We start from the raw sequence: 27,712 nt of genomic DNA on the forward strand, positions 1-27,712 counted from the left end.
TGTAATTGAAATGTAACATTAATTTAGTAATTCAAAATTTACTTGGGCAGCAGGGCAGAATGAGGTTGCCACTTAACTTAATCCACCTTGTGATGTGACCAAAGGTTTTCCATTTTCTAACTTGAAAAAAGAGGCTACTCACTGTGGTGGAAAGCTCTCTCCACAGCTTACGGCAACCTGCTCATCCCAGAAAGCCTTGGGAACAATACCACATAGTTGCACATCACATAGCTCCCAATGGATTCTCGGAAATCCAGTTGGTGCGATACAATACTAGGCCCTTGTCACTGCTGCCTGATGCCTGCATTTCCTCGCGAGACGCATTAAGGTAAGTGGCAACCACCACCTGAAAATGTCAAAGAAATTCTTCTCCCCCTGCCAAGAAAGCAGAAGAACCCCCCCTATTTTCATAGGGAGACTCCCCCCCCAAAAAACACACACCTGAAGGAATGATTTCAGCCCAGTCTTAAAACCTGGGGCTGAAAGTTCTCAACCAAGTTTTACTCAGAGTAGACCCACTGTAGTTAACATAGCTAAGTGGGGAGCCAATGATTTTAATGGGTCTACCTGAAAGTCAAATATGTCATTGGCTCTCTTGTTTGATCTCTGGGGCCATGTCCATGGGCAAACTGCCTGAATGGAAATAAATACATGCTGGACAAATGGTCTCAGGCCACACTGGGTCTGAAGGCACATGAGGCTACTGCTTTGCAGGAGCTAAGCAGGCTTGGGTCGGCTCAGTGACTGGACAGGTGGCTGCCGGAGAGCCATATGTTTGCCTACACCTTGGATTCCATGATGGAAATTGGGATATAAATACATACATAAATACAACAGGAGCATAGGAAGTTACATTATACTGAGTGTGACTGTTACTGTATCCACTTAATGGCACTTGCTCTCTATGGGTTCAAGCAGGGGTCTCTCACAGCCCTACCTGGAGATGCCAGGGGTTGAACATGGGACCTTTTGCATGCAGATCATGTTCTCTACCACTGAGCCATGGCCCTTCCTAATTCTCACCATCTAGAGTTATTTGCTTGAGCTCTGGCTCTCCTAATGAGTTGCCATTTATAGGAAGAAACTGTCAGTGCTACATTTCAACACTATTGTTGAGTGTGAGGCTGCTTGTATGATTATTCAGATACTTCAAATAAGCCTAGGCAAAATATATGCATGTATGTTTACTCTGTTTGTATGCACCTGACATTTAATTGTGTGATATTTATGTAAAGTGTCAAAATTTCCTCTATTTTGTTTCTGCAAAATGCATATTGCATATTTTATGCAAATATAATGTTCTCTTAATTTCAAAGATAGACAGCCAAAGATCTAATTAAGCTGGATTTGCTCATCTAATAAAACGAAACAAATTCACATTAGCCTGTTTCAGTTGCTTTTTTACTGTAAAATGAGACTGCTAGTGGAGGAAGTGCAATTTCAATCCTTTGAGGCAAAAAACACCTAAGTTATTTTTATTCCTCTCCAAATCAAACATTCTTCCACTGACAGAGCATGAGAGTGGCCATGAGTATATCTGACCGTATTTTGTATGTGCAATGGAAATGGAATTCAGTGAGGTTTGCCCTGCTTCTTTATGTCCAGACACACTGCAGATATGAAGCAGAGATGGGGAATCTGTGGCTCTCCAGATGTTGAACTCCCAGCTACCATCCTTCCCAGTTAGCAGAGTCAATGGTCAGGGATGATGGGCACTGTAGTGCAACAACATCTAGAGGGTCAGGTCCTTCAGCCCTGGTGGGGGAAAAGTGGGGGGGGGGATTCTTTGTCCAAAAGACCACAGAGACATAGGACTAAGTCTCAAATTCAAGCAAGTCACTTCCAGAACTGGGAGGGAGGTAAGAGAAGCCACCACTGTAATCTCAAGGGGAAGGTGGGGGGATGCAAATGCTCTTGTTTCCAGAAACTGTAGTAGATTATATATCATTTTAATCCATCCCCAAAATGTGCCTATTTTGAATGTTCAAAGTCATGGGCAACGAGCAACCCGTGTTTTGTTGAAGAAAGAGGACAGGTATCTCCACATTAGGTCATATGGAATGTGAAGCTTTAAATGAACAAGTACAATTCGACAGCCCAAACAGATTCTCTTGAATTGTACTTATGTATTGTAGAGCTTAAGTACTAACACTGAAAATAGAATAGTGAAATATTTTAAGCAGAAAGTCTGGCACCCAGTAGAGCAGCAGAATAAAAAGGCTGTTCATTAGATTGTCCTTGTGGTTATTTGTGAAATATTCTTATTCTTATTCTTTATTAAATTTATATAGTGCCCTTCTCCTGAAGGTCACAGGGCAGTTTACAGCATAAAAATACAAAATGAAAACACAAAATACATATAATAATAACAAAACCTAGTAACCTCCTCCCACAAACACATTTAAAAGGCATTAGATTGCTTAATTAGCCAAAGGCCTGGGAAAACAAGTACTGAACTTTTCCTGTAAGCCAAGACTCTCAGCTTTCACTCTACATAACTGAGGCGTCACAAATATCTAGTATTTGATATGTCATAAGAATCTGGCATTTCCTTGACAATGACATTGGGTGGAATTCAGCGTCACCAAAAAACAATCGTTCCATCAGTGCAAGTACTTCTGCTTGTAACATGAAATGATCTCTCCTCTTGTATGCCCTACACACTGCTCTAGGAGTTCTCATGACCCTCCAGAGCAGATTTGAGGGAGGCATGGGGGCAGAGAAGAAGGGGGGTGCCCTATTGCACAACAGTGCAGTTCTGTTCTCCTTACTTTCAGTAGAGAACTTACTGAATGAAATCATTCTCAAAACTCCAGACTCAATTGTGGGAACACAATTCACTCCAGACGTATGCAAAGAAGTCTAGGACTTCAAAAGGACTCCAAAGCAGAGAAGGGAGCTTTAAGTTTTCAGCTCCCCCTTTTAGGAGGGGCTGCTTTGTGGGCGGGAATCTGGGTCCTCGCAGTGACCCTGGAGTGGGCGGAGGAACGCCTCCCATGTCATCAGGAACCCCGGCTGCGGCACGCCCCTGGACAGCCAATTGGGTTTGCCTGGGGGCGTGGCTATGCCTGTTTAAATAGCGGTGCAGCCGGGGAAGCAGCATCCTTTTGCCTCAATTGGTGGGATCTCCCAGCCCGCCCACCCACCCTCTTTTCTTGCATGGTTTGACAATGGCCTTGCTATGACTTATGTCAGTCGCCTGGTTGTTGGGGTCGGGTAGGAATTTTTCCACTTGGAAAATTGGCACTAGCCATTTGGTTTTCTCCTACCTAGTAGCACGTTAAGGGTATCCTGTTAAAGGGATCTGGGGTGGTTCCTGTCTGAAGCCTGGGCGTGGGCTAGGACCATGCCATGATCCCAATGGTGACCCTGGGGGTGCTCAATTGATGTACATAATAGGGCTCCCCCTTCCGGTGGTTGACCCTTAAGAGACTTCCTGCTGTCGTTAGGAGTCAGGATATAGTCTTGCTTCACCCAATTGCCTAAGCCAAACCGCTCATATCTGTAACCATTAAAGTTGTGGCCTTAGTTATCCCATAAACCCAATATACTTGTGTTGGTATATTTATTTCGGGGGGAGCTAGGAGGTCCGGGGCCTAGCCATGCAATTAAGGTTAATTTAAAACAAACATGTCACACCTCTTCTTATTAGCCTCCTAAGCTCTAATACAGCTGTGATTTAAAATAACAATACCAACAACCACCATTATAAAAGCAACCAACACCTTCCGGCACACCTTGTCTTGAGGGATTCAAGAAAGTGTTAAAAGCTTGCTTCACAATACTTTTGTAACTCTTGCAACTCATTTTTATTCCATACTTTAGTAAAGTTGTCATTGGCCTGATCAAGCAGACATGCTGGAAAAGCCTAGTCTTTACAGCTATGACTACCTTCAGGGATTCAGTAATCTAATGACACTCTCAACAGCTGGCAAATGCAGGGATCCAGATTCAATTTTCATTGTGGAATAGCACGTTTTGTCAAAAGGTTGGCTGGTGAAAGAATGACACAACAAACTCAGGACATGACATTCAACTTATAATCGAAGGCAGTTCTCCAGAACGAAGAAAGTAAACTTAAATGAACACAGGGAACTCTTATAACAGGACAAGCCATTGTTCCATCTAGCTCAATATTTTTCACATCGACTAGCAGTGAATCTCCAGGAGTCTTTTCCCTAGGCATCCCTGGAAATGCAGTCAATGAGCTGAGACCTTCGGTATCCAAAGTATGCGCCCTACCACTGAGCTATGGCAAAACCACTGGCGGGATGGGATATTGGGGGAACATTTCCAGTAGAAGCCAGAAACATCAATACTCACAGGACACAAGCTGTATGTATTAGTTATGCTATATAAAGTAGTAGTATAACACCAGTGTGCCCACTCTACTTCCAATGGCACCCACAAAAAAAGTCTCTGTAAACAGGACTAGACATCCTGTCTTCCATCCTGAACAGGGAGGTGTAAAGAGTTTCTCTCTGTGAACGAGTGCAGCAGTAGCGAAGACAGGTGCCTTTCCCCCAATAAAGGAGAGCATGCCCACTCCATTTTGTGGTCCTGCCTCTTTTCCTGCTCTTTATGTAGCAGTCATTTTGTGTTATGCCACGCTTCCTCTGTGGCAGCCATTTTGTGACTTGTGCCCACAGCTCTTTCTCAATATTCCAATGTGCGCACTAGCCCCTAAAAGGTTGGTGACCCCTGGCCTATTAAGTTTTGTGGGAGTTTTTTAATCCAGCACAAATTCCCCACAGATATTGTTCTTCTTCCACCCCTTTCTAGTCAATATGTTGTCTTGGGTTAAGTCAAACCCCACTAGTGTGCATCCTCCATTACACAGCTGCAGCTGAAACCCCTCTAACCCCTCTCTCCCTCCTGCTATGAGCTGCCATCACTGAGGCCCTTGGAGAGAGGGCCATGATGCTTAGATCCAGCATCACAACCTGCTGAATTCTTAACAGCTGATTTGCCTATTATTAACCTTTGTAAGCTACTCTGGGAGTCTTTTTCAGCTGAAGAGTGGGATAAAAATGCTTTCAATAATAACTAAATATGCACACTAAAATCAACCCTTCTCAGTGAGGTGGAAGCACCTTAACCATTTGATAGCATTTCCCATCCCTAAAGTTGAGATCTTTTAACTTGAGGTGCATCATGAACTCAACCTTGTTGATTTCATGGGACCTTATGCATTCAATCTAACAGCTCCCTATATGTGTACATGTTGGCCTAAATACTCTCCTGTCTTGTCAATACGCTATACTGGGATGAATGATGTCTCTGCTAGCACAAGCCTTTCCACCTGGTGCTACAGTGCCAAAGTGGGAATAGGGAAGTGAAGATACACCCTGATAAATAATACGGATACCTATAAGTAGCTGAGCATCCTTAGAAGAGGAATAATTTAGTTGTGTTAACAGAGCTTTACAGCTTCAGTTTGAAATCTCTAAAATTCGCCCCCTAAGGATCTCTTCTTTGGAATAACTGAGAAGTTTTAATCCTGCCATCACTGTGTCATATTTTCCAGGCGTTTTCTGCCACTAGTTGACACATATTGATCCTTAAGGGTAGAAACAATTCTTTGGAACAGTTGTTTGAGGACCAGCATTTTATCTTCAGTGAATAAAAGTTTCCATTCATATACATACATATATGGAATTAGTTATGTTTCCTTTTACGACAGCTTCAGGATACTGGGCCATTATGAATCAATGCTAAATATTCTGCACTCGGTAACTTATCATCCCGGCAGGTGTCCTGTTCAAAGAGAATTTTTGTCTAGTGTAGTTTTTCAATAACTTTTATTTCCCGTCTTCAAATCCGAGGCAAAAAAAAAGTGGGGGTTGATGTCGCACAAATACCGTTAGACATAGGGAAACGTCAACTCTAAAAGTGAAGTTATGAACTTAAAAGAAGTATGTGTAGTGATGCAGGTGAATTTCAGGAAGAAAGCTTTAAGCGCCAGAAAAGAGGCCATCTATAATGTATAAGGAAGCACCCTCCTGAAACTTGCATCATTTTACATTCTATTCCACATTGACAGGAAACTTTTTCTTTCAGATCTGCATGATTGATCTCAGTTCAGATGGTCTGGTCTCCTTCAATATGCAGAACACCCACAGATATCAATGGGAGCTCTATATAAAGAGTCAGAAAGAATATCAAAGATGAAATTCATTATGACCTAATTTAAGGACCCTCCCTTCAGTACCAGTGGAAAACTACCGCAAAAGGGGGGGGGGATGCATGGATACCAGAGCACGGGAGGTATACTAACTATTGAGAGAAGTTTCTCAAAGTAAAAATGCACAGAATCAAGGGGGATGTTAACTTTTGTTTTAGAAAAAAAATAAGGTATCTGACATTTCAGTCTGGCTCAGTGTCATTTCTTGCTTTGATTAAACATTCTTCCATATGAAGTAATAATAATAATAATAATTTTTATTTATACCCCGCCCTCCCCAGCCAAGGCCGGGCTCAGAGCAGCTTACAAGCAATAATAAAAACAAGTTGAATGATTACAACTTAAAAACAAAATTAAAATACAACATTAAAATATTGAAACATTAAAATATTAAAATGTAGCCTTATCGCAGGAGGAGAAGGAAAGGAAAAAAGAAAGAGAGGGAGGGAATCAAATTGGCTCCAAGCCAAAGGCCAGGCGGAACAACTCTGTCTTACAGGCCCTGCGGAAAGAAATCAGATCCTGCAGGGCCCTGGTCTCATGAGGCAGAGCGTTCCACCAAGCCGGAGCCAGAGTTGAAAAGGCCCTGGCTCTGGTTGAAGCCAGTCTAACTTCCTTAGGGCCCGGGACCACTAGGGTGTTGCTATTTATGGACCTTGAGGCTCTCCGTGGGGCATACCAGGAGAGGCGGTCCCGTAGGTACGAAGGTCCTAGGCCGTGAAGGGCTTTAAAGGTCAAAAGCAGCACCTTAAATCTGACCCTGTACTCCACCGGGAGCCAGTGCAGCTTGAAAAGCACTGGGTGAATATGCTCCCATGGCAGAGACACCATGAGGAGCCTCGCTGCAGCATTCTGCACCCTCTGGAGTTTCTGGGTCAGCTTCAAGGGCAGCCCCGTGCAAAGCGAATTACAGTAGTCAAGCCTGGAGATGACCGTCGCATGGATCACTGTGGCCAGGTCGGGGCAGGAAAGGTAAGGGACCAACTGCTTGATGCGGCAAAGGTGGAAAAATGTCGCCTTGGCTGTTGCTGTAACTTGCGCTTCCATGGAAAGGGAGGCGTCAAGGATTACACCCAAACTCTTAACGGAAGGTAATGGCACTAATTGGGCCCCCGCAAGAGAAGGGAGTTGGTCCTTCATCCCCATGTCATCCCGACCCAGCCATAGGACCTCTGTTTTCGAAGGATTTAGCTTCAATCGGCTCCCACGAAACCATCGAGCCACAGCTTCCAAGCATCTGGTCAGTGTGTTCGGGAGTAGATGGAGAAAAGGAGATAGATTTTATATGGAACATTTATCTTCTAGATATTTAGCAGTTGCTTCAATACTTGGCTTCTGGTCCAAATTAAAGAAATTTCTCACTACTTAAAACAGGACTACTTTTTAGGGAAGGCCTTGCCCTCTAATGTATCAGGACACATATTATATGCATTAGAAGCATCTATATTTCTGGACAGTTCATTGGTTGTAAACACTTAAGCTATTAGGCACTCTAGGTAACTAAACCTATCTAAATAAAAGATAAGCCCCAGAACTTGAATGCCCTGACAACTCCTAGATGTTCTAAACTAGATGTTGTCTTTCTATATGTTGGGCATGCTCCTTGGGCTGATGGGAACAATTTTATTTATTTTTTGCTGTTTAATAGGACCCTCATACCTACGGGACCACCTCTCCTGGTATGCCCTGCGGAGGACCTTAAGGTCCATAAATAGCAACACTCTAAAGGTCCCGGGTCCTAAGGAAGTCAGATTAGCCTCAACCAGGGCCAGGGCCTTTTCAACACTGGCTCCAGCCTGGTGGAATGCTCTGTCTCATGAGACCAGGGCCCTGCGGGATCTGCTTTCTTGCCTGTAAGACAGAGTTGTTCGACCTGGCCTTTGGCTTGGAACCAGCCTGATTCCCTCCCCCTCTTTCCTTTTTCTACTGTGATGGAACCTCTATTTGGAGACTTCCCTGGCTTTTCTGGCCCACGTAGGACCAGTCTGGATAGCTGGCCTTAAGATTTGACATTTTCTCCCCCCAAACAGTTTTTGATCTGGGCTTCCACTGAAATGAGGCTGCATTTTAAGTAATATTTTAATCTTGTTTTTAAGTTGTATTTCAATCAATTGTTTTTATACCTGATGTTAGCCACCCTGAGCCTGGTCTTGGCCAGGGAGGGCGGGGTATAAATAAAATAAATATATATATATATAACGCAAAACACCTTTTCTTTGTAGAAATAAATAAATAAAAACTAACATTCATGCATGCTCATATTTTATTTAACTTGGTAATATGATAAGGGAATAAAGTTGTAAAATCAGAGCAGAGAGATTTCCAGCACTATAAAAAATTGACAAGAATTTACAAAGGGCTCCCTTTTCCATCCCCTTTCAATATTAAAAGAATGCATCAAGTGTTATTCCGCATTTATTTAAGCCAAAGAAAGAAAGAAAGAAAGAAAGAAAGAAAGAAAGAAAGAAAGAAAGAAAGAAGCAGATCCTCTCAATACCTATTTTATCACCCTCCTCCTCCCTACTGGTCTCCATATTGGTGGTTCTGCCCTATGTTCTTTGTGTTACTTTCACATAGTTTCAGAAAGAATAGCACCTCACCTGATGCTGCTGTTTGTTTTCAAAGAAAACACGCTGAGTAAATACCAAGCATGTTGTGCAGTTTATTCTTATTGCTGCCTTGATGGAGTTGGGAAGTCAACATGCACTAACATCAGACAAATGTTCTGCAGTCTTTTCATGTCGGCAACAGCAGCCCAGGCATAATAAATCACTAGAACAAATTGTCAGGCTAGTAATGTGGCTTGTGCTGTGCTGCTTCTCATTAAAGGTAGTTGCAGTTGACGAAAAGCCCCTGCGTGCTGAACCCAGCATTCTTAATGAGATATGTTACCACAATTAGTTTGCTGCCCAAGTATGTACTCTGTCATTTGGTTTGCCCAAAATGGGGCATGATGTGACAGAAGAACTTTAACAAGACTCTGGCAAGGTGAAACATGCTGACACGTTTCTAAAATATGCTTTTCCAATGTAATTTCAGGTGACCTTCACAATATGGCCAGGCTTTGGGTAAGTCATTTGTTAATCAATAATAAAGCCCAAAGTGAGCATTTTATTGATACTTAAACCAACGCAGCTGATAAATCTTTTCATTGTACCACACCAACGGGTGCATGTCCAAGAGGAATGCTTCACGGTTGCTAGACTAATAACTGTGACAAAAACTTGATAAAGCATATTTGACATGCCAGAGTCAAAATTCTCTTATGGCATGCAGCACCCCTCAGTCATTTCAAGGTTGGAAGTAAATATCCTGGGTTATCATCATCCCATAATGTGGTTTAAATTACACAAAAGGAAAAGCCTGGCAGAGTCATGCATTACGAGTCATTCATTAGACAAGTGCACAAGGCTGATTAACCATTGAACTAAGTATATTACACAGTGGCCCCAGGCAAACTAATGTCCTTTACTGTACTGTAAAAGAGCCCACTCTCTCTATAAAGCAACACACTCCAATAATTGCAATTCTTAAAGAGCATTTTCTTCTATAGATAGTAAATGGCTGTTTCCTTATCAAACAAAGAAGTAACTTAGATCTTTGATATAGTTTGGAAACGGTGGAAACGGAATGGCTATGTATATTTAGTAGGGCTAGATGTTCCCCTAAATGGGAGAGCTTATAGGGACATTCCATGGACGTAGAATAGAATGTCCCTATTTTCTGAGGAATGTTGAAGGGTGGTGTGCCAGTTCTTGGAATATATTGGAGTTTCTACACCCAGAACACATCTCTAGAATGGGAAGATTTTAGTTTGCAGAATGTTACAACCAGGTGCTCATGTAATTGAGAATGAACAGCGTACATACCCAGAAATTAATTGCACTAAATATTTTTAGTTCATCTTGAGAGAGAGAAAAGAGGTGAAGGGAAAACGCACCAGCAATGAGAAGTTAACGTTTTATCTGTTATTTGTAAGCAAAGCAGACTAGTGCAAGACTGTGGTTTGTTAGAGAAAGCCCGGAAATCTCACCCCAGTAACCTTTACATGGACTTACAACTCAGTGGTGCATATTAAGTACAGCCTCCACTTAATGAAGCTGGATCTTTATATTTTAGCACTCATTTGGAAAACCAATTAACTCTGGCTCTATTGAACAAACTCAAACAGGAAATAAATCAAGTGTTAAAACATTGGTGAAGAGCCAGACTTTATGTAATTAGGGTACTGATGTGCCCAGGGCTGACTAGTGGTACTGAGTGTTATAGATTGACAACTTCCACTTTCCAAAGCAATTAGAATTTTTAATGCCCCCTTGCTATACAGGTTGAAGTCTAGCAAAATCACAGCAGTATTTTGATCTTATGGAATTTGATGGTTTGGTTTATATTGGAAATACCAGTTCTTCACTCACAAAAGATGTTCTTTCGGTTTATTATATTAGTGAGGTCACTTTTTACAATCCCCCCACTCAATCTGCCATTACATGTATCTGCATCTGATTAAACAAACTATAGTTCATAAAAGCTAATGCCATAAATGTGTTCACAAGTCTCTTTGCTCTGTACACCTCTGTTCACCCTGATATACAGTCTGCAAAGGCTGAAAACTATGTTCACAGAGAAATATTAATAGGTTCAAATGACCGTGAACAATACTTTCAAAGTTCTGAACCCACTTTTTACAACTGAATTTTACTCACTTTTATTGATTGTGTTCTTATTTGGTTCAAATTCAGCAGGGGAAGAGGCACACTCGTGGATATGCACACTGTTGCCCAACATGTAATAGAGTCAAGTGAGAAATCTAGGATTATCTTTCACAACTTAAAATCCAAATGATCTTAAGTTAAGAGATGGCATTATGAACCAGCTTCCTGATGTTCTTTTTGGTTTTGCTTGGGCACCCCATTCTTCAGTTTACATTCCTAGAAAATATATGTATTATAGTTACCGTATTTTTCGCACTATAGGACGCACTTTTTCCCCTCCAAAAATGAAGGGGAAATGTGTGTGCGTCCTATGGTGCGAATGCAGGCTTTCGCTGAAGCCTGGAGAGCGAGAGGGGTCGGTGCGCACCGACCCCTCTCGCTCTCCAGGCTTCAGGAGAGCCCCACCGCCAGCCCCACAAGCTCGGGGACAGCGGGAGAGGCGCAGTGCGCCCTTCCCGCTGTCCCCCGACTTGGTTAGAAGGCTGGCGGGGGGGGAGCCTGCTCCTCCCCCTCGCCAGCCCCGCAAACTCGGGAGACAGCAGGAGAGGCGCAGCGCGCCATTCCCGCTGTCCCCCGACTTGGCTAGAAGGCTGGCGGGGGGAGAAGCCTGCTCCTCCCCGTCGCCAGCCCCGCAAACTCGGGAGACAGCGGGAGAGGCGCAGCGCGCCTTTGCCGCTGTCCCCCGACTTGTCTAGAAGGCTGGCGGGGGGAGAAGCCTGCTCCTCCCCGTCGCCAGCCCCGCAAACTCGGGGGACAGCGGCCAGGGCGCAGCGCGCCTTTGCCGCTGTCCCCCGACTTGGCTAGAAGGCTGGCGGGGGGAGAAGCCTGCTCCTCCCCGTCGCCAGCCCCGCAAACTCGGGAGACAGCGGCAGGGGCGCAGCGCGCCTTTGCCGCTGTCCCCCGACTTGTCTAGAAGGCTGGCGGGGGGAGAAGCCTGCTCCTCCCCGTCGCCAGCCCCGCAAACTGGGGGGACAGCGGCAGGGGCGCAGCGCGCCTTTGCCGCTGTCCCCCGACTTGTCTAGAAGGCTGGCGGGGGGAGCCTGGTTTTGCGGGAGGCGGGGGAATCCCCCCGCCTCCCAGGAAAGCCAGGAGAAGCCGTGCAGCCCTTTTAAAAGGCGCGTGGCTTCTGCCGGTTTTGCGGGAGGCGGGGGAATCCCCCCGCCTCCCAGGAAAGCCAGGAGAAGCCGTGCAGCCCTTTTAAAAGGCGCGTGGCTTCTGCCGGTTTTGCGGGAGGTGAGGGAATCCCCCCGCCTCCCAGGAAAGCCAGGAGAAGCCGTGTAGCCCTTTTAAAAGGCGCGCGGCTTCTGCCGGTTTTGCGGGAGGTGGGGGAATCCCCCCGCCTCCCAGGAAAGCCAGGAGAAGCCGTGATCTCTTTAAAGGGTTTGCACGGCTTCTGCGGGCTTTGGGGAGAGGTGAGGGAATCCCCCCACCTCCCAGTAAAGCCAGGAAAGCCCTGTGCAGCCCCTCCGCCAAGGAGAGGCTGCACGGGGCTAAAGGGGAAGCCAAAACAGCGAGCTGGATCCATCCCGCTCGCTGCCTTGGCTTGATCCATAGCTGCACGCAACCCCTCCGGCAGGGAGAGGTTGTGTGCAGCCTGTACGCTGCTCTTTGGGGCTGCGGGGGGGGGAAAGATTTTTTTTCTTGAATTCCCCCCCTAAAAACTGGGTGCGCCCTATGGTCCGGTGCGCCCTATGGTGCGAAAAATACGGTACATATTTCAAAGAGGTTTTTGCATGGCTAAGTTTCACTCACCTACCTACCTTCCAACAAATTTATTAACAGTTCAATCTGCCCTTCTGATTCTAAAAAATTAGATAGGCATTGCTGATTAGCCAAGCTTGGCTAAAGAAAAAAGAAAAAAGGATGCATATGTTTCCATTTTAATACTAGCTAGAAAACCTAACTTAAGGGTAAGGAAGATTCTGTCTGTTAATAAATTCCAAGTCAATGTTCATATGGTAGTGAAGTTGGGATCCAGGGAACAGTATGAATCTAAATTCTACTCCTAATGAAGATGTAGTGGCTGCATAGGAAATTTAAAGCTTCAGAGCTAGATGGAAGAGTGAAATTAAATTCTTCATATTAAATATATATTATGAATTACACCTATTAAAATTTAGAACCACCTTGCAAACACTTCTAGCTGTGTAAGTGGGCTCAGATTCTTATTTCACAAGGAATTGGCACATTTAGAAGTTAGCAATTCCCTTAGCATCCCTTCCAGTTTTCCAAAATAGCCTAGTAGGACCACCTAAGTTCATCTTGTTTGCAATCCTTTGGGTATTTCTGTATCATGACCCAAAAACTCATGCATCACACACATTTTCCATGTGATTTGAAGATAACTGTTAATTAATTGGACATTCACTTATTGGAGTGGCTGGAAGAGAGAAATCTGCAAGCTCAATTGTGGAGTAATCTATTCATATTTGTAGCATTAGAATTAGAAGAAGAAGAGGAGGAGGAGGAGGAGGAGTTTGGACTTGATATCCTGCCTTCATTCCCCTTAAGGAGTCTCAAAGCAGCTCACAATCTCCTTTCCCTTCATCCCCCACAACAAACACTCTGTGAGGTGAGGCTGAGAGACTTTAGAGAAGTGTGACTAGCTCAAGGTCACCTAGAAGCGAACCCAGGTCACCAATTACGAGTTTACCCCTCTTAACCACTACACCACGCTGGCTCTTTATATGCCTTAAAAGATCCTATCCCTGAAGGATCAGGCTCTGGGAGTGCTAACTCTTTTCTGGTGACATGAGATAAACCGTATTTTTCCGTGTATAAGACTAGGTTCCCCCCCCTTAAAAATAATGTCAAAAATTAGGGGGCGTCTTATACACAGGTACATCTCCCCTATTTTCTTAAATCTGAGTTCACAAAAATAGGGGGCATCTTATACATGGGGTGTCTTATAGTTGGAAAAATACAGTAGTTCCTTTTGCATCCTCGGTCACATCCAGGTTGCACTAGTGTAACATGCTTTCCATGGAGTCATCTCTGAAAAGTGCTCAGAAACTACAGCTGGTGCAGAATGCCATCTCACCAGTCCACTTCTGGGTGTGCTTTATAAGAAGCACGTTACTGAATTATTATTTAACCTGCAGTGGCTCCTAGTTCATTTTCAGGCAGCATTCAAAGTGTTGTCCATTAGGTTTTAAAGCCCTATACAGTGGTACCTCGGGTTACATACACTTCAGGTTACAGACTCCGCTAACCCAGAAATAGTGCTTCAGGTTAAGAACTTTGCTTCAGAATAAGAACAGAAATTGTGCTGTTAGAAGGGAAAAAAGAGCTTTGCTTATAGGTCTGTTTGGATTACAGTGGTACCTCGGGTTACAGACGCTTCAGGTTACAGACTCCGCTAACCCAAAAATAGTGCTTCAGGTTAAGAACTTTGCTTCAGAATAAGAACAGAAATCATGCTCCGGCGGTGCGGCGGCAGCAAGAGGCCAAATTAGCTAAAGTGGTGCTTCAGGTTAAGAACAGTTTCAGGTTAAGAACGGACCTCCGGAACGAATGAAGTACTTAACCCGAGGTACCACTGTACCTTTAATCAAAATAACCACACTCTCCTGTATGAACCTACTTTGTCAGCTGAGGTAAACAACCTGGGATGTGGTTGGTGGTGACTTGGGACAGGGCCTTTTCAGTGGTGGAGCCCAGGCTATGTAATTCCTTTTTCTGGAAGTTTATACAACCCCTACAACACAGACATTGTCTTGGGCTGTAAGGACCATTTTATGCCACCACACCTTTGGTCTCAAGTGACTTTTTGTTGTCCTGGCTCATTATTATACTGCTATATTTGTTGCCATTTTCCTAACACTCTTAAGTTTATATATTTTTATTTGACATTTTAATAATGTGGTTGTTGGCCTTATTTGCTTTTAAGTTACAATGACGGTCTCTTAGTAGGAAAGTGACCTATAAATAGTAATGAATGAGAGCATAAATAAATAATTTCCAGATTGGTTAGATGGCTTTAAAATAATTACAACAATATCTTAATTGCTGAGTAATATATCTGTGTCATTCTATCTGTCTATAACGCACAACACAGACATACACCAAAGCACAATATCATGATGAATATTAGACCATTCTCTGCCCTAAAAGGTTAAAAGTGGTAGACTTTAAAACACAGTTAAGGAAAGGATATATGAAGGTTAAAAGAAAATAAACCAATATATGTGAAGCTATATCATTTATCAATATTAGGTATTCTGATCATTATTAATAGAGGGGAAAAGGTCAAGAGGCATACTAAAGAGAAACAGAGATGAATGATCAGGAATGTAATAGCACTGGAAAAGGAGAGAGAGATTTCCACGTTCAGAAAGTGTTACTATTACTGTATGTCATCAACCGGAGTGCTCCCCAAACAGTTCCTCTCCCAAAGGGCCCTCTATCTTTAGCCAGGCTTTTCCCCTGGCAAGTCTTGCTTGCTTCGCTTCTTCATTCTGTTAAATTGGCAGTCCAATGACTGACAGTAGTGTGATTAGGGCTCACCTGACGTTGTTGTTGTTGTTTAATCATTTAGTCGTGTCCGACTCTTCATGACCCCATGGACCAGAGCACACCAGGCATTAGGCGGACATTAGGCAGACATTAGGTGGACTGAAAAAGTTGCCTCAAGTGGCAGATACTGGAAGGGAGCAGCTTTCGGCTGCTTTTCACAAGACCGGCATAATTCCACCATCCGGTTCTTTTTCTTTGATCTCTGTGGGAGATAACTATGGGGTTGTCATGATAAGCTCCTGCACCTCTAGATTTACCACTAGGAATGATAAGCAGCTAGCAGAAGGCTTTGGGGTTTTATTTTGGAAATAACCACTGAGGGTAGGTAAATATTAGAATCTCACTATATAGCACCATTTCATATAGATTAGGGTCTTGAATTTATGTTGGGTTCCACCTAGAACACGTCATCTTCCCACTTCCCAGACCTTCCACCCACAGTGCTTCCAACTTGTCAGGATTCAAGCTGAGTTTACTGGCCATCTTCTAGCCCATTACTGCATCCAAGCAGTGGACAAACACTTGCGCAGCCTCAGATAATTCAGATGGTATGGGGAGCTAAAGCTGGGTATCTTCCAAAAATGGGTGGCACCTTGCTTCAAACCCTTAGATTACCTCTCCCGGTGGATTCATATAGATAGATGCTAAAAAGCAGAGGGACAAGATGGAACTCTGCAGGACCCCACAGTACAACCACCAAGGTGAAAGCAGCTCTTGCCCCAGTGCTGATCATTGGTAATAGTCCTGCAGGTTGAAGCAGAACCACTGTAATATGGTGCCTCCAACTTCCAACCCACAGAGCTGCTCCAGGAGAATATCATGGTTGAGCTGTCCCTCACCAAAGATTCTAAATTAAATTTTGCTGTCATTGGATTAAAGGTCTCTTATGGATTGGTTAGCCGCTGGGGGGGGGGGAGAAAAAAGAAATATGGCTAGTTCTCACAATAGAACGAAAAAAACAAACAAAGAAGTCCTGCAGGGACTGATATTGGGACCGGTGCTATTTAACTTACACAAGACATTAGAGGCCTCAAGATTCGTGTTATATCTGTATCTTAAAATTTGCATTTATTTCTGAGCTGCTTTGTGCAGGTTCACTTTGAGCTATAATTTAGATTCCAAGCCACTCTGCATAAAATGAAGTGTAAATGGCTATAAAAAATTTCCCCTTTGGTCAAAGTGGATGACATTTACAGGCGGAGAAGCCACTCCAGAACCGGATTAAGCCTGACAAATTGCAGACGAATAGGTCCAGGGGCTTTTTTTGTAAAAGGGAAGTAAAAGGTATTCACTTTCCTCAATAATCCCTTTTGTGGAGGAGCGGGGATCCATGTCTTGTTCTTTCTTATATTAAAACAATGAGGTGGTAACTAAGTGATGTGTATTCTTGCTTGTACATTTTTTAAAACTTGGCCATTTACACTTGCCTTGCCTTTCCACAGGCCTCCAATAGACCTCTCAATGGACTATAGACAAAATAAAAAAATTTCCTTCCAGTAGCACCTTAAAGACCAACTAAGTTAGTTCTTGGTATGAGCTTTCGTGTGCATGCACACTTCTTCAGATACACTGAAACAGAAGTTGCCAGATCCTTCTATATAGTGAGAAGGTGGGGAGGGGTGTTACTCAGAAGGGTGGTGGGAATGGGAGATAGGCAGATAGCTGAGAGAGCCTCTTGACGACTCTTAACGACTGTAATAGGTCTTACAGGAAAAGGCAAGGGGTGGGAAGGTGAGAAATGGTTAAGTTATGTATAGTGAGATTTTTTTATTTTGACTATGGCAGACCAACACGGCTACCTATCTACTACTGGAACAATGGACTATAGAGTTTTGCAGAGCTCTGTCAAACTTTGCCCAAATGGGAATTTAGGAATCTGGCTGTATCCAGTTCCCCACTCCTGCAGCAAATCTATGAGCAGAAATGATATGAACCAGAAATAAACTGATTCATCCACAATATCCTATGAATATTAAAATATTCTGGAACATGTAACATGCATTTTTGAACTTCACAGAGGCATTTGGCTGACTGCATGAATTCTGGAAGAGATAGACCACTGTCTGATCTTGTAAGGCAGTTCTTAGATTTGTAATCCACTCAGGTAATCTTGCTGGAACATAATAAGCATACCAAGTGTTAACTATCACTCCAGCTGGTCATTTGAATTCACCACTATTCGGTCATACAGTCAACTGAAGTTATAACAAACATCTGATAGATTATCATTTTCCAGCTTGCTTTTGGTCGGCTTGATAAGCAATCTGTGATAGCTTATCAGTGTTAACAGGCTCACATGCTCATCTTGAACAGAGAATGTAACTGCAGGCACCAGAAGAAAAAAATGTATCACATTCATGTGAGCCTTATAAATGAGAATAAGGAATTTTAATATCAGTAGAAAGCACAAAGGCAGAAGAAGCAGCAGCAAGGTAATCAAGGAGGTGGACAACAAAGCCAAAGCTGCTCAAATATTTATTAATAGGATTAGCAAACTAAATCCAATTTGGGTGCACAGTATTTTTCTAAAACAGCATAATTAAAACCTTGTACTAGAAGTATATTATCCATAATACATGCTGCAAAAGATTATTAATCCCCAGTACGTTTAATGTAATAGTATAAAACAATACTCTTAAGAGCATAAAAAGGCAATATGTAATAATATGAACATACTGCAAGATTTGCCATCTTTCAGCATGCTAGCTTTTACTTCCTTGGGTTCCCAGTGAACCCAGTTAATACCCAGTTTGATACTGAATAAACAAATGTGTTATCTGTACCACCCTGCAATATATATACACAAGTCAAGATGTGTCTAGGTGAAACTGCCTTATACACAGCCAGACCATTGATCCAACAAGCTCAGTACTATCTAGTCTAATTGGCACTGATTTCCCAAGGTGCTGCTAATGAGATCCCATGCATGGCCCTCAGTTCAGCTTGCTGAGATCTTTTAAAACTGGAGATTCTGAGCACTAAGCTTCAGACTGTCAGCATGCAGGACATGTGCTCTAACCATGAAGCTTGATTTTGACACCGTCCTCCTGGGTACCTAAATCACATACACTTAGATGCACACATTATTCATTTCAATCCCTTGGTTGGGGGCATTCATGCCTCTGAACAGAGGTGATGTGCTTCTGATGTTTGCCAATATGTGTAGCAACATTTGCCCCTAACTTTTAGCAGGTTCTTATTTTTGCCATGTTCTTAACCCCTAAATGATGACGGCACAGCATTTTTCCAGGGCATCTTAGAGGGGGGGAGAACCACTGTGGCCACCACAAAAATATGGTGGCCATTAGCAAAGCAAATAAGAAAGGATTTCCAGCAAACATGACAATGCACTTATTAAAAACATAGCCAGAGCACCAAAACAGGACACAAAAATTTCATACCTGTCCCAGTGGAGACATAATAAGGAAACCCACCATCAGCAGCCTTAGTGGAGTACACCCAGCAAAGAGTACACCCACAACTTATAACTGGCATTTACAATAAATTTTATCACAATAAAATTCAATAAAGAGGTTATATGCTAAGGGAAATATCAAGTAAGCAGCCATTCAAACTATTCCCCAATATATATATATATATATATATGCTTTCGTAGATTTTCACGGGTACAGGAATGTAGGTTTTGGTGTCTTCGGGTGTCTTCCCGTGTAAGAGTTGGGGTGTCTAGGCGACGTTTCGACGAGGTCTCACTCGTCATCTTCAGGCTGGTGCTTTCGGCTTCTTGTTACTGGAACAGAGCAGGATCTCAGTGTTTGAGTTCCTATAAATACTGTTGAGGGGGTGTGGTGTATAGCCTCCAACGTTCTGGGCAGAGAGGAAGTTCCCAGGTTAGTGTGCCTTTTCTTCTTTTGTTCATTAATTACTTGAGGGATATCTTGAGTGATTTCTTGAGTGATATTCTGAGTACCACTTAGGAGGGTCATTAGGTGTGGATTAGTTGCTAAAGCTTTCGTGTCTTGACCTCTTGAGCTTGTGAAGAGTTTTTCTGAGAAGATGGCTGTACTGCAAATAGTTGTGCTCTGGCTTGGCTTCGTGTATAGGGGCGAGCTGTGGTTTTGTGCCCTGTGCCAGCCAGATCTGTGTAGGGATTGCAGGGGGGTGCAGCATCCGGAGGTGCCACTATGGTTTGGCTACTGGATGGTGTCTGTAATTTATCTGTGGAGAGGGTCTGGGTTTGGGTCTGGTGTGGTTGATTGGAGATGGCGTTCTGTGTGCCTCTGGTTCTGGTGTCGGTTTTTGTGGGGAGGGCTAATTTCCAGATGTCTGGCAGGCGGGACGTGTCGTCACGCTTGTTCATGTTGTGAGGGTGTTTCTCTATCTCGATGGCTTCCATGATTATTCTCTTGTGGTGATGTTCCATGTTAAAGAGCAATTTGGAATCTGCAAAATTAATTTCGTGTCCTGTTTCTTTCATGTGTTGGTAAAGAGAGGAAGTTTTTTCTTCTTTTTTGACGGCATTCTTGTGTTCTGCGATACGTGCATTTATTCGTCTGTTTGTTTGTCCAATGTACGTGGCTGGGCAGACTTTGCAGGGTATTTCATAGACCCCTTGGTTTTCTAGCTGGATTTTATCTTTGGGGTTTCTGAGGATATTGGCTATTTTTTGGTTGGTGCACCAAAACTTCCTCTCTTTACCAACACATGAAAGAAACAGGACACGAAATTAATTTTGCAGATTCCAAATTGCTCTTTAACATGGAACATCACCACAAGAGAATAATCATGGAAGCCATCGAGATAGAGAAACACCCTCACAACATGAACAAGCGTGACGACACGTCCCGCCTGCCAGACACAGATCTGGCTGGCACAGGGCACAAAACCACAGCTCGCCCCTATACACGAAGCCAAGCCAGAGCACAACTATTTGCAGTACAGCCATCTTCTCAGAAAAACTCTTCACAAGCTCAAGAGGTCAAGACACGAAAGCTTTAGCAACTAATCCACACCTAATGACCCTCCTAAGTGGTACTCAGAATATCACTCAAGAAATCACTCAAGATATCCCTCAAGTAATTAATGAACAAAAGAAGAAAAGGCACACTAACCTGGGAACTTCCTCTCTGCCCAGAACGTTGGAGGCTATACACCACACCCCCTCAACAGTATTTATAGGAACTCAAACACTGAGATCCTGCTCTGTTCCAGTAACAAGAAGCCGAAAGCACCAGCCTGAAGATGACGAGTGAGACCTCGTCGAAACGTCGCCTAGACACCCCAACTCTTACACGTGAAGACACCCGAAGACACCAAAACCTACATATATATATATATATATATATATATATATGTGTGTGTGTGTGTGTGTGTGTGTGTGTACACACACCGTGTTTTTCGCCCCATAGGGCGCACCGGCCCATAGGGCGCACCTAGTTTTTTTTTGGGGGGGGGAATAAAGAAAAAAATGTTTATTTCCCCCCAGGTGCGGGGCTGGGGCAGGGGAAGCCTAAGCTTCCCCCAACCCCAGCCCCCAGAACAGGCAGCTCTCTGCAAGCCTTGGGAGACTGGCGCGACTTCCTGCCTCCCCGCTGTCCCCCGAACTTGTGGGGCTGGCGGCGGGGAGCGCGCCTTCCCACTGTCCCCCGACCTGGTTTGGAGGCTGGCCGCCAGCCCCACAAGCTCAGGGGACAGCGGGGAGGCGGAGCGCGCCTTCCCACTGTCCCCCGACCTGGTTTGGATGCTGGCGGTGGGGAGAAGCCGCCTCCCCGCTGTCCCCCAAGCTTGTAGGGCTGGAGGCGGGGAGAAGCGCGCCCCAGGCTTCGAGATACAGGCTGCTATCTGCAAGCCTTGGGAGCCCGACGGGAACTCCCGCGGCGCTCCCAAGGCTTGCGGATAGCTTCCTGAAGCCTGGAGAGCGAGAGGAAAGCCTGCATTCGCCCCATAGGACGCACGCACATTTCCCCTTCATTTTTGGAGGGGGAAAAGTGCGTCCTATAGGGCGGAAAATACGGTATATATATATATTTGTCTGGGGTACAGCTGCAAGTACAATTTCCATTTACTTCAGTTGGTTTTATTTGCAACATTTATGTCTACAATGTGGGCATTTTTTAAAAGAGACCTACCCTGAGACTGGCAAACGTTTCTCTATTGCCACTGATACATCTGCTGAAATTTACAGGGAAATATTTACAGGAAGTATATTTCACAAACTGGTTTTATATGATATATTTTGGGTCAAAAAGACATTTGATTAAAAACAGAATATTGAACAAGATCATATCCTATTGCAGAAACATATTTCCCTTGCAATGCCTTATTATGAAGGGATAAATAAAATTTATCCTAATCCATGGTTATATAAGGGGACAACAGAGGACGAGAATGGTTTTATATCATTAATCCATTTTTTTTTTACATTGCCTTATGGCTTTCCTTGAGCATAGTATTCCCTGAGTTTGCTGGACTTCTATTTAATGAAACAAGAAAGATGATGGCTAGGATAAGACATCTTTCAGAATCTATGAAATTACCATCTTTATGTTCATTGCTTCATACCCTAGTGAGTGATGACTTTTGACAAATACATAACAATTTGTTAGCCTTGCTTGCTAACCTGAATGACACTCATGCAATACCCTTGTATTTTGTCCTATTGTCTTCTGAAGGCCATAGCTGCTGATTAAATTCTAGGAAAGGCAACAGAAGTAGCCTCTAACATTTAATATATTTGAAAATTGCTTTAAAGATGTTACTTTATTCAGGCATACTAAAAAAAGGGTAATACTTGCTCAAGTTTTAGCTTGTATGCTCTGATCTTGAAAGCACCCTTTTTTAATTAAAAACAAATCCTAATATTCTTCAGCATCAATCAATATGCTTATTTGCATGACGGAAGGTCACTTGGTGTATATTATGCTATCCCAACACAAATTAAACTAAACTAAACTCAAGCATATACTCCTCCATCATTAATCACTCAAGGCCATTGAGCAAGGCAGCTAATAACAATTCCAAAGCTACTAGAACAGAAATGGATTTGGGACTATATATTGAACCTTATAGTCAGCATCTTAAAAAGCAGAGACATCACCTTGCCAACAAAGGTCCGTATAGTTAAAGCTATGGTTTTCCCAGTAGTGATGTATGGAAGTGAGAGCTGGACCATAAAAAAGGCTGATCGCCGAAGAACTGATGCTTTTGAATTATGGTGCTGGGGGAGACTCTTGAGAGTCCCATGGACTGCAAGAAGATCAAACCTATCCATTCTTAAGGAAATCAGCCCTGAGTGCTCACTGGAGGGACAGATCCTGAAGCTGAGGCTCCAATACTTTGGCCACCTCATGAGAAGAGAAGACTCCCTGGAAAAGACCCTGATGTTGGGAAAGATGGAGGGCACAAGGAGAAGGGGACGACAGAGGACGAGATGGTTGGACAGTGTTCTCGAAGCTACCAGCATGAGTTTGACCAAACTGCGGGAGGCAGTGGAAGACAGGAGTGCCTGGCGTGCTCTGGTCCATGGGGTCATGAAGAGTCGGACATGACTAAACAACAACAAGTTGAACCTTATGAATGTTGCAAATCTACTTCCTGCATCCTTTTTGAAACATTTTCAAGATAACCTGTGTAGAACTCTTTGCCTACTTCTCTATAGAAACCCAGTAGTATATGCAAAACATCTCAAGCTATGCTGACTTAATGATATTGTTCTCTTTGTGATGTGAAAGCATAGAGCTTCGTGCATTGTTCTCACTCCATCAACCACTGATTTATAGGGACAGAGGTGAATTCTGTGATACAATTCTCACCACAAAAGTATGAAAGTGCAATAAAGTACATATTTTAAGATAAAATACATTTAGAAAAGCATACATTGAGATAAAATGTACATTTAAATAAGTTCCTAAATATGAAGTTGGATGGAAATGATGAGTGAACATATACAGAACTGGCATGGATTGGGAATAGACTAATACATCCCATCTGATTTATAGGAGTGAGTTTACGCATATAATCAGCAGACTGAAGTGATTAAACTTTTTATCACCACTCCATTCTGTGGGTGGTAGATCAATGGTTTGAATGCTACCCCACAGAGAAAAGTCCCTGAACACAGATTCATAGTGAATCTGGCTACTGAACCCTTCTCCCTGCTAAAGCCCTATGCATATTATTGTAATTATGCTCCATGATTCATGGGATTTGACTCTTTATTATTCAGGGTTGGCCTGTCCCTGAACAGTTGAGGTTGTGGACAGGAAATGGCTAAAGTGCAAAGACTCTGTAGAGTACCGGTAACCCTGAAAGTTCAATATCTTTTGCTGAATCTTAATACATTAGCTATTCCTTGGAAGATAACCCTGTGATTTTGTTTTCTTTTTGCTATTTGGTTTATGTTTACAAAGTATTTAAAATGTCAATTTCATCGATTCTGTCTGTTTTACGTGGATCATTTTGTTGGGAACTGCAGTTACTGCTGTGGGGGGGGGGGAAGAGCCTCAACTTTTGAAAATGTTGTCAAATCAGTTCTTAGTTGCAAGTATTGTTTAATAGGCATGAAAAGAAGAGAACGCTCCTTTAGTGTAGCCTTCTTCATTTTGAATCTGATAGTAAAGAGAGGGATTAGTTGAGTGTCTCTAGTCAGGAGTTATCAAAGATGGCATTCAAGGTAAGCCTTTATTCTCACATCAGTGAGAGAACTGTAAAGTTGAGGTGTAACTGAAGGGATGTAGTGATTAACATGTTCTCCTTAGGTTCGAGTCCTCGGTTATGTAGCTGGTGTGGTATAGCAAAAGACATTGGTTTGCTCTTAATTCTGCATTCCAAGAGGGCCACAATAATTGCAAAGAAAAAGACACACCCTATTTCTTCACAATTGCCATCTATTACTTCATTGGTTAGGGCTTAATTTAATGACTCAACATTTTCTCCCTGCCTGCAAATATTTGATTTTTTTTCTGAACTGATGGAGAAAACATGGGACTCTGAATGGAATTAAAATCAACGTAGATATATGAAGTATCCCCCCAAAGAAGCTTTACTATCTGTTGTACTAAGTACGACAAGATGAGGCATGACCATTCACGCAAAGCCATCAGCTCTTGAATCCACATGATGAAGTTTAATTCCTTTTAATGGCTTTAGGACTGAAGCGTTAGATGAGCAATTCCAGAGAGCACACATATAATCATGGTTATCGCCACCATTTTCTATTTGTGGCGCCTTTTATTCTTGTTCTTACTTTTTAAATGCAAGAAGATACCATGGCTGATCAAGGCAAATGCCTCTCATTTATCAGTACTCTTCCTAAATTACCAAGTCTCAATTTGAACGGGACTTATTGTTCAGGGTATTTGGGAAGCTTATGGAAACACATAATGAAGTGGTACGGTAGCTTGTCCATATCGGCTAAAGAATTGGGACACTGAAGCCAATCTCACCCCATTTGCTCTCAACCTGTCGTTCAATGTGAATTGTTTGCATGAGAGATTTGGCAACTCTCCCTACAAAACAGATAAAAACCAGAGTTTCCACTATGTATTGCCTTCCCCATAACTGATAAAGTAGATGGTTTTGGTTTTTTACAGCAGTAGAAAAGAAGCAGTTTATTCATCTCTCCCCACCCCCCTGCAGCCCTAGGGGCACCCACTGATAACCAATCAAATTAGTATTGCATTCTATGGTTTATAAGGGATCAAAGTGACAAAAGCACATTTTCTCATGTCCCTGTTTTGCTTAAAATAGATGTTCAGCTAATCTGTATTTATACCAGAGAATAAAATCACATTTCTCAAGACATGATATTATAATCAACTTATTTGCACACTGCATATAGTCAACTCTCATTAACTAATGAAATGCATCGGATATGTTTGCACTGTATGAATACATTCCTGTGAAATTTTAAGTAACCCTTTGGAAGCCAGTTGTCACTGAGTCACAATGGGCAATAAAGGATTTGTGCAAGAATGGTAAAGGTAAAGGGACCCCTGACCATTAGGTCCAGTCATGACCGACTCTGGGGTTGTGGCGCTCATTTCGCTTTTCTGGCCGAGGGAGCCGGCATACAGCTTCCAGGTCATGTGGCCAGCATGACTAAGCTGCTTCTGGTGAACCAGAGCAGCGCACGGAAACGCCGTTTACCTTCCCGCCAGAGCGGTACCTATTTATCTACTTGCACTTTGACATGCTTTTGAACTGCTAGGTTGGCAGGAGCAGGGACCGAGCAATGGGAGCTCACCCCACCGCGGGGATTCGAACCGCCAACCTTCTAATCGGCAAGTCCTAGGTTCTGTGGTTTAACCCACAGCGCCACCCGCGTCCCTTGCAAGAATGGTACCATTGACCTCATCACTAATGGGGCTTCTGGATAACAGCTCAGTGGTAGAACACATGCAGAATGTCCCAGGTTCGGTCCTCAGCAAGTCTAGGCATGGCTTGGAAAGACCCCTGTCTAAAATCCTGGAGAGACTCTACTAGTCAATGTAGAAAAGCTTATGATTGTAAGGGTTCACAGGCAGCAATAACAAGACCGGGATGATTCAATGGGTATGGATTTTTAACGTAAAAGCTCAAAAGTTTTACTATTTTATACAGGACTAATTTGTACCAGGGGATCATGCTGTATGAATTCATGCCTGCACATTGCTAAAACCTACGAGTTATTTTTATGAGCCTGGACATGTCCTGGAGTTATTCTGTATTGATTGTTTTCACCAGTTCCTCAGAGCAGATTCAAAGAAAGGCACAAAAATCTGAACATTTCCCTCAGTTGAAAAACAGCAATAAAAGATATAAATGTTACTGCTGATTAGGGATATATGGGCCAACATGTCTCCATGTTTGCAAAACCAGCTCCATTTTGCCCTGTTTGTGGGCGAACATTTTGCTGGTTGATGCAAATTGTAGTCTGAAACAGATGGAGGGCACCAGGTTGAGGACAGATGCTCTTGTGTGGCAGGCTTTCAGGTACCCAAATAATAAGCTAGGTTTCTATTGTGCAGTTAACATGCTTGCCGCTGTGACTGCTGTAGCTCTATGGTATGATATATGTGTTATCCATAATGGCAAGCTTCCCTGGGTGTTTTTGTATATGTAGAACTCCCCCTTTCATGGAAAAAATAAACATACTGCAAGAGCAGCTTTAAAATTCATAGCTGAAGTTGCCCTCACAACAAAAACCAAAGATTATAATTCTTTAGAGGACGTGATGCATTGACAACACCAACAAACTGATTTTCTATGTAGCTATGTGCATCACGTTGCATTCAGGAGGCTAAGAAGGTTCTTTTAAAATCCACCCACATGAATCATTATGTACTGTATTATATTAAATTATATTGATTCATGAAGCTATATCTGTGGTGCAACTTGCTGGAAGGGATATGTGCAGGTAATTTTTCTCCTGGTCTATACTGTAGAATTATGAGCATGAAAGATTGGAGGGAAGATTACTTTCTATTTATATACCATCGCTATTAATGACTATTTTTCACCTTTTGCAAGTTTTCTTTAAAAAACAACAACAACTAAAGATACAGTGTACGGGGCAAACAATAAGCCACACTTCTCTCACAATAAGCTCTCCTCCTCCCTTGCACCTCTTTTGCTTTGCAGGGTTCCAGGGTTCAAGTTTGTGCGGTAAACGTGGATCTGCAACACCAGCAGGGCTATAAATAAGCAACAAGGATGGGAATATGTTTGGTGGAAGTGACTGACAAGGACTGGCACTCTTTCAGGGCTGTGTATCAGTCAGGGGGCGGGGAGTATGTTCTTACCTCCTTAATCAATAAGGAAGATGCTCCGTCTCTTTCTACATCCTGGTAAGTGGCTGGGCCAAGTACAGGTTAGTCAGTTTACCTGTCTGACAGGTGAAATTGTTTTGTTTACAGTTACTATTTATTTATATGCCACATTTCGCCCCACCCCAAAGGCCTCCAAGGCAGCTCGGCAAGAATAAGAACACAGATGCAAATAAAAATTCAAAACAAAATATAAACTCACCCATGCAAATTGCACATGGCAGAGACATTCTCCCAGCCTTCACCTGATGTGGAGGATTCTTAGCTGCCAGCTAACCTTTTTACTACGTTGCAGCTCTTGTTGGGAGGTGTGTCTAGCTGGCTGGGAGAGCATTGGCCACACATGTGCCCTTGAAGCCGGCTAGGCATAAAAGTCAGAAGCACTGTCCTGCCTCAGTGCACTGACTTGGGCTGTATACATTTTTTAAGCATACTGCTTCCCGAACACAGGTATACCCCTCACAGAGTTACAATTATCAGCCAACCTTAACAAGCTACAGTTCCCAGGATTCCTTGGGTGAAGTCATGTGATCTAAATG

General features: G+C 43.1%; 2 protein-coding genes across 4 annotated transcripts in view; one reads left to right on the top strand and one right to left on the bottom strand.

Moving 5' to 3' along the window:
* LOC308583290 (uncharacterized protein) overlaps nt 1-11,026 on the top strand; it is a gene marked incomplete at its 3' end in the record, with an annotated part of 69,998 nt that extends 58,972 nt beyond the window's left edge. Inside the window, exons 4-5 of the mRNA XM_081187106.1 lie at nt 9,224-9,252; nt 10,924-11,026. Coding sequence (XP_081043232.1) covers nt 9,224-9,252; nt 10,924-11,026 — 132 coding nt within the window. The remainder of the gene's footprint in view (nt 1-9,223; nt 9,253-10,923) is intronic.
* The window catches only part of KHDRBS2 (KH RNA binding domain containing, signal transduction associated 2), a 432,530-nt gene that overhangs the window by 67,015 nt on the left and 337,803 nt on the right, over nt 1-27,712 (bottom strand). The window lies entirely within an intron of this gene.

This window comes from Podarcis bocagei (assembly GCF_964188305.1).
Source record: "Podarcis bocagei genome assembly, chromosome: 3".
Lineage (NCBI taxonomy): Eukaryota > Metazoa > Chordata > Lepidosauria > Squamata > Lacertidae > Podarcis > Podarcis bocagei.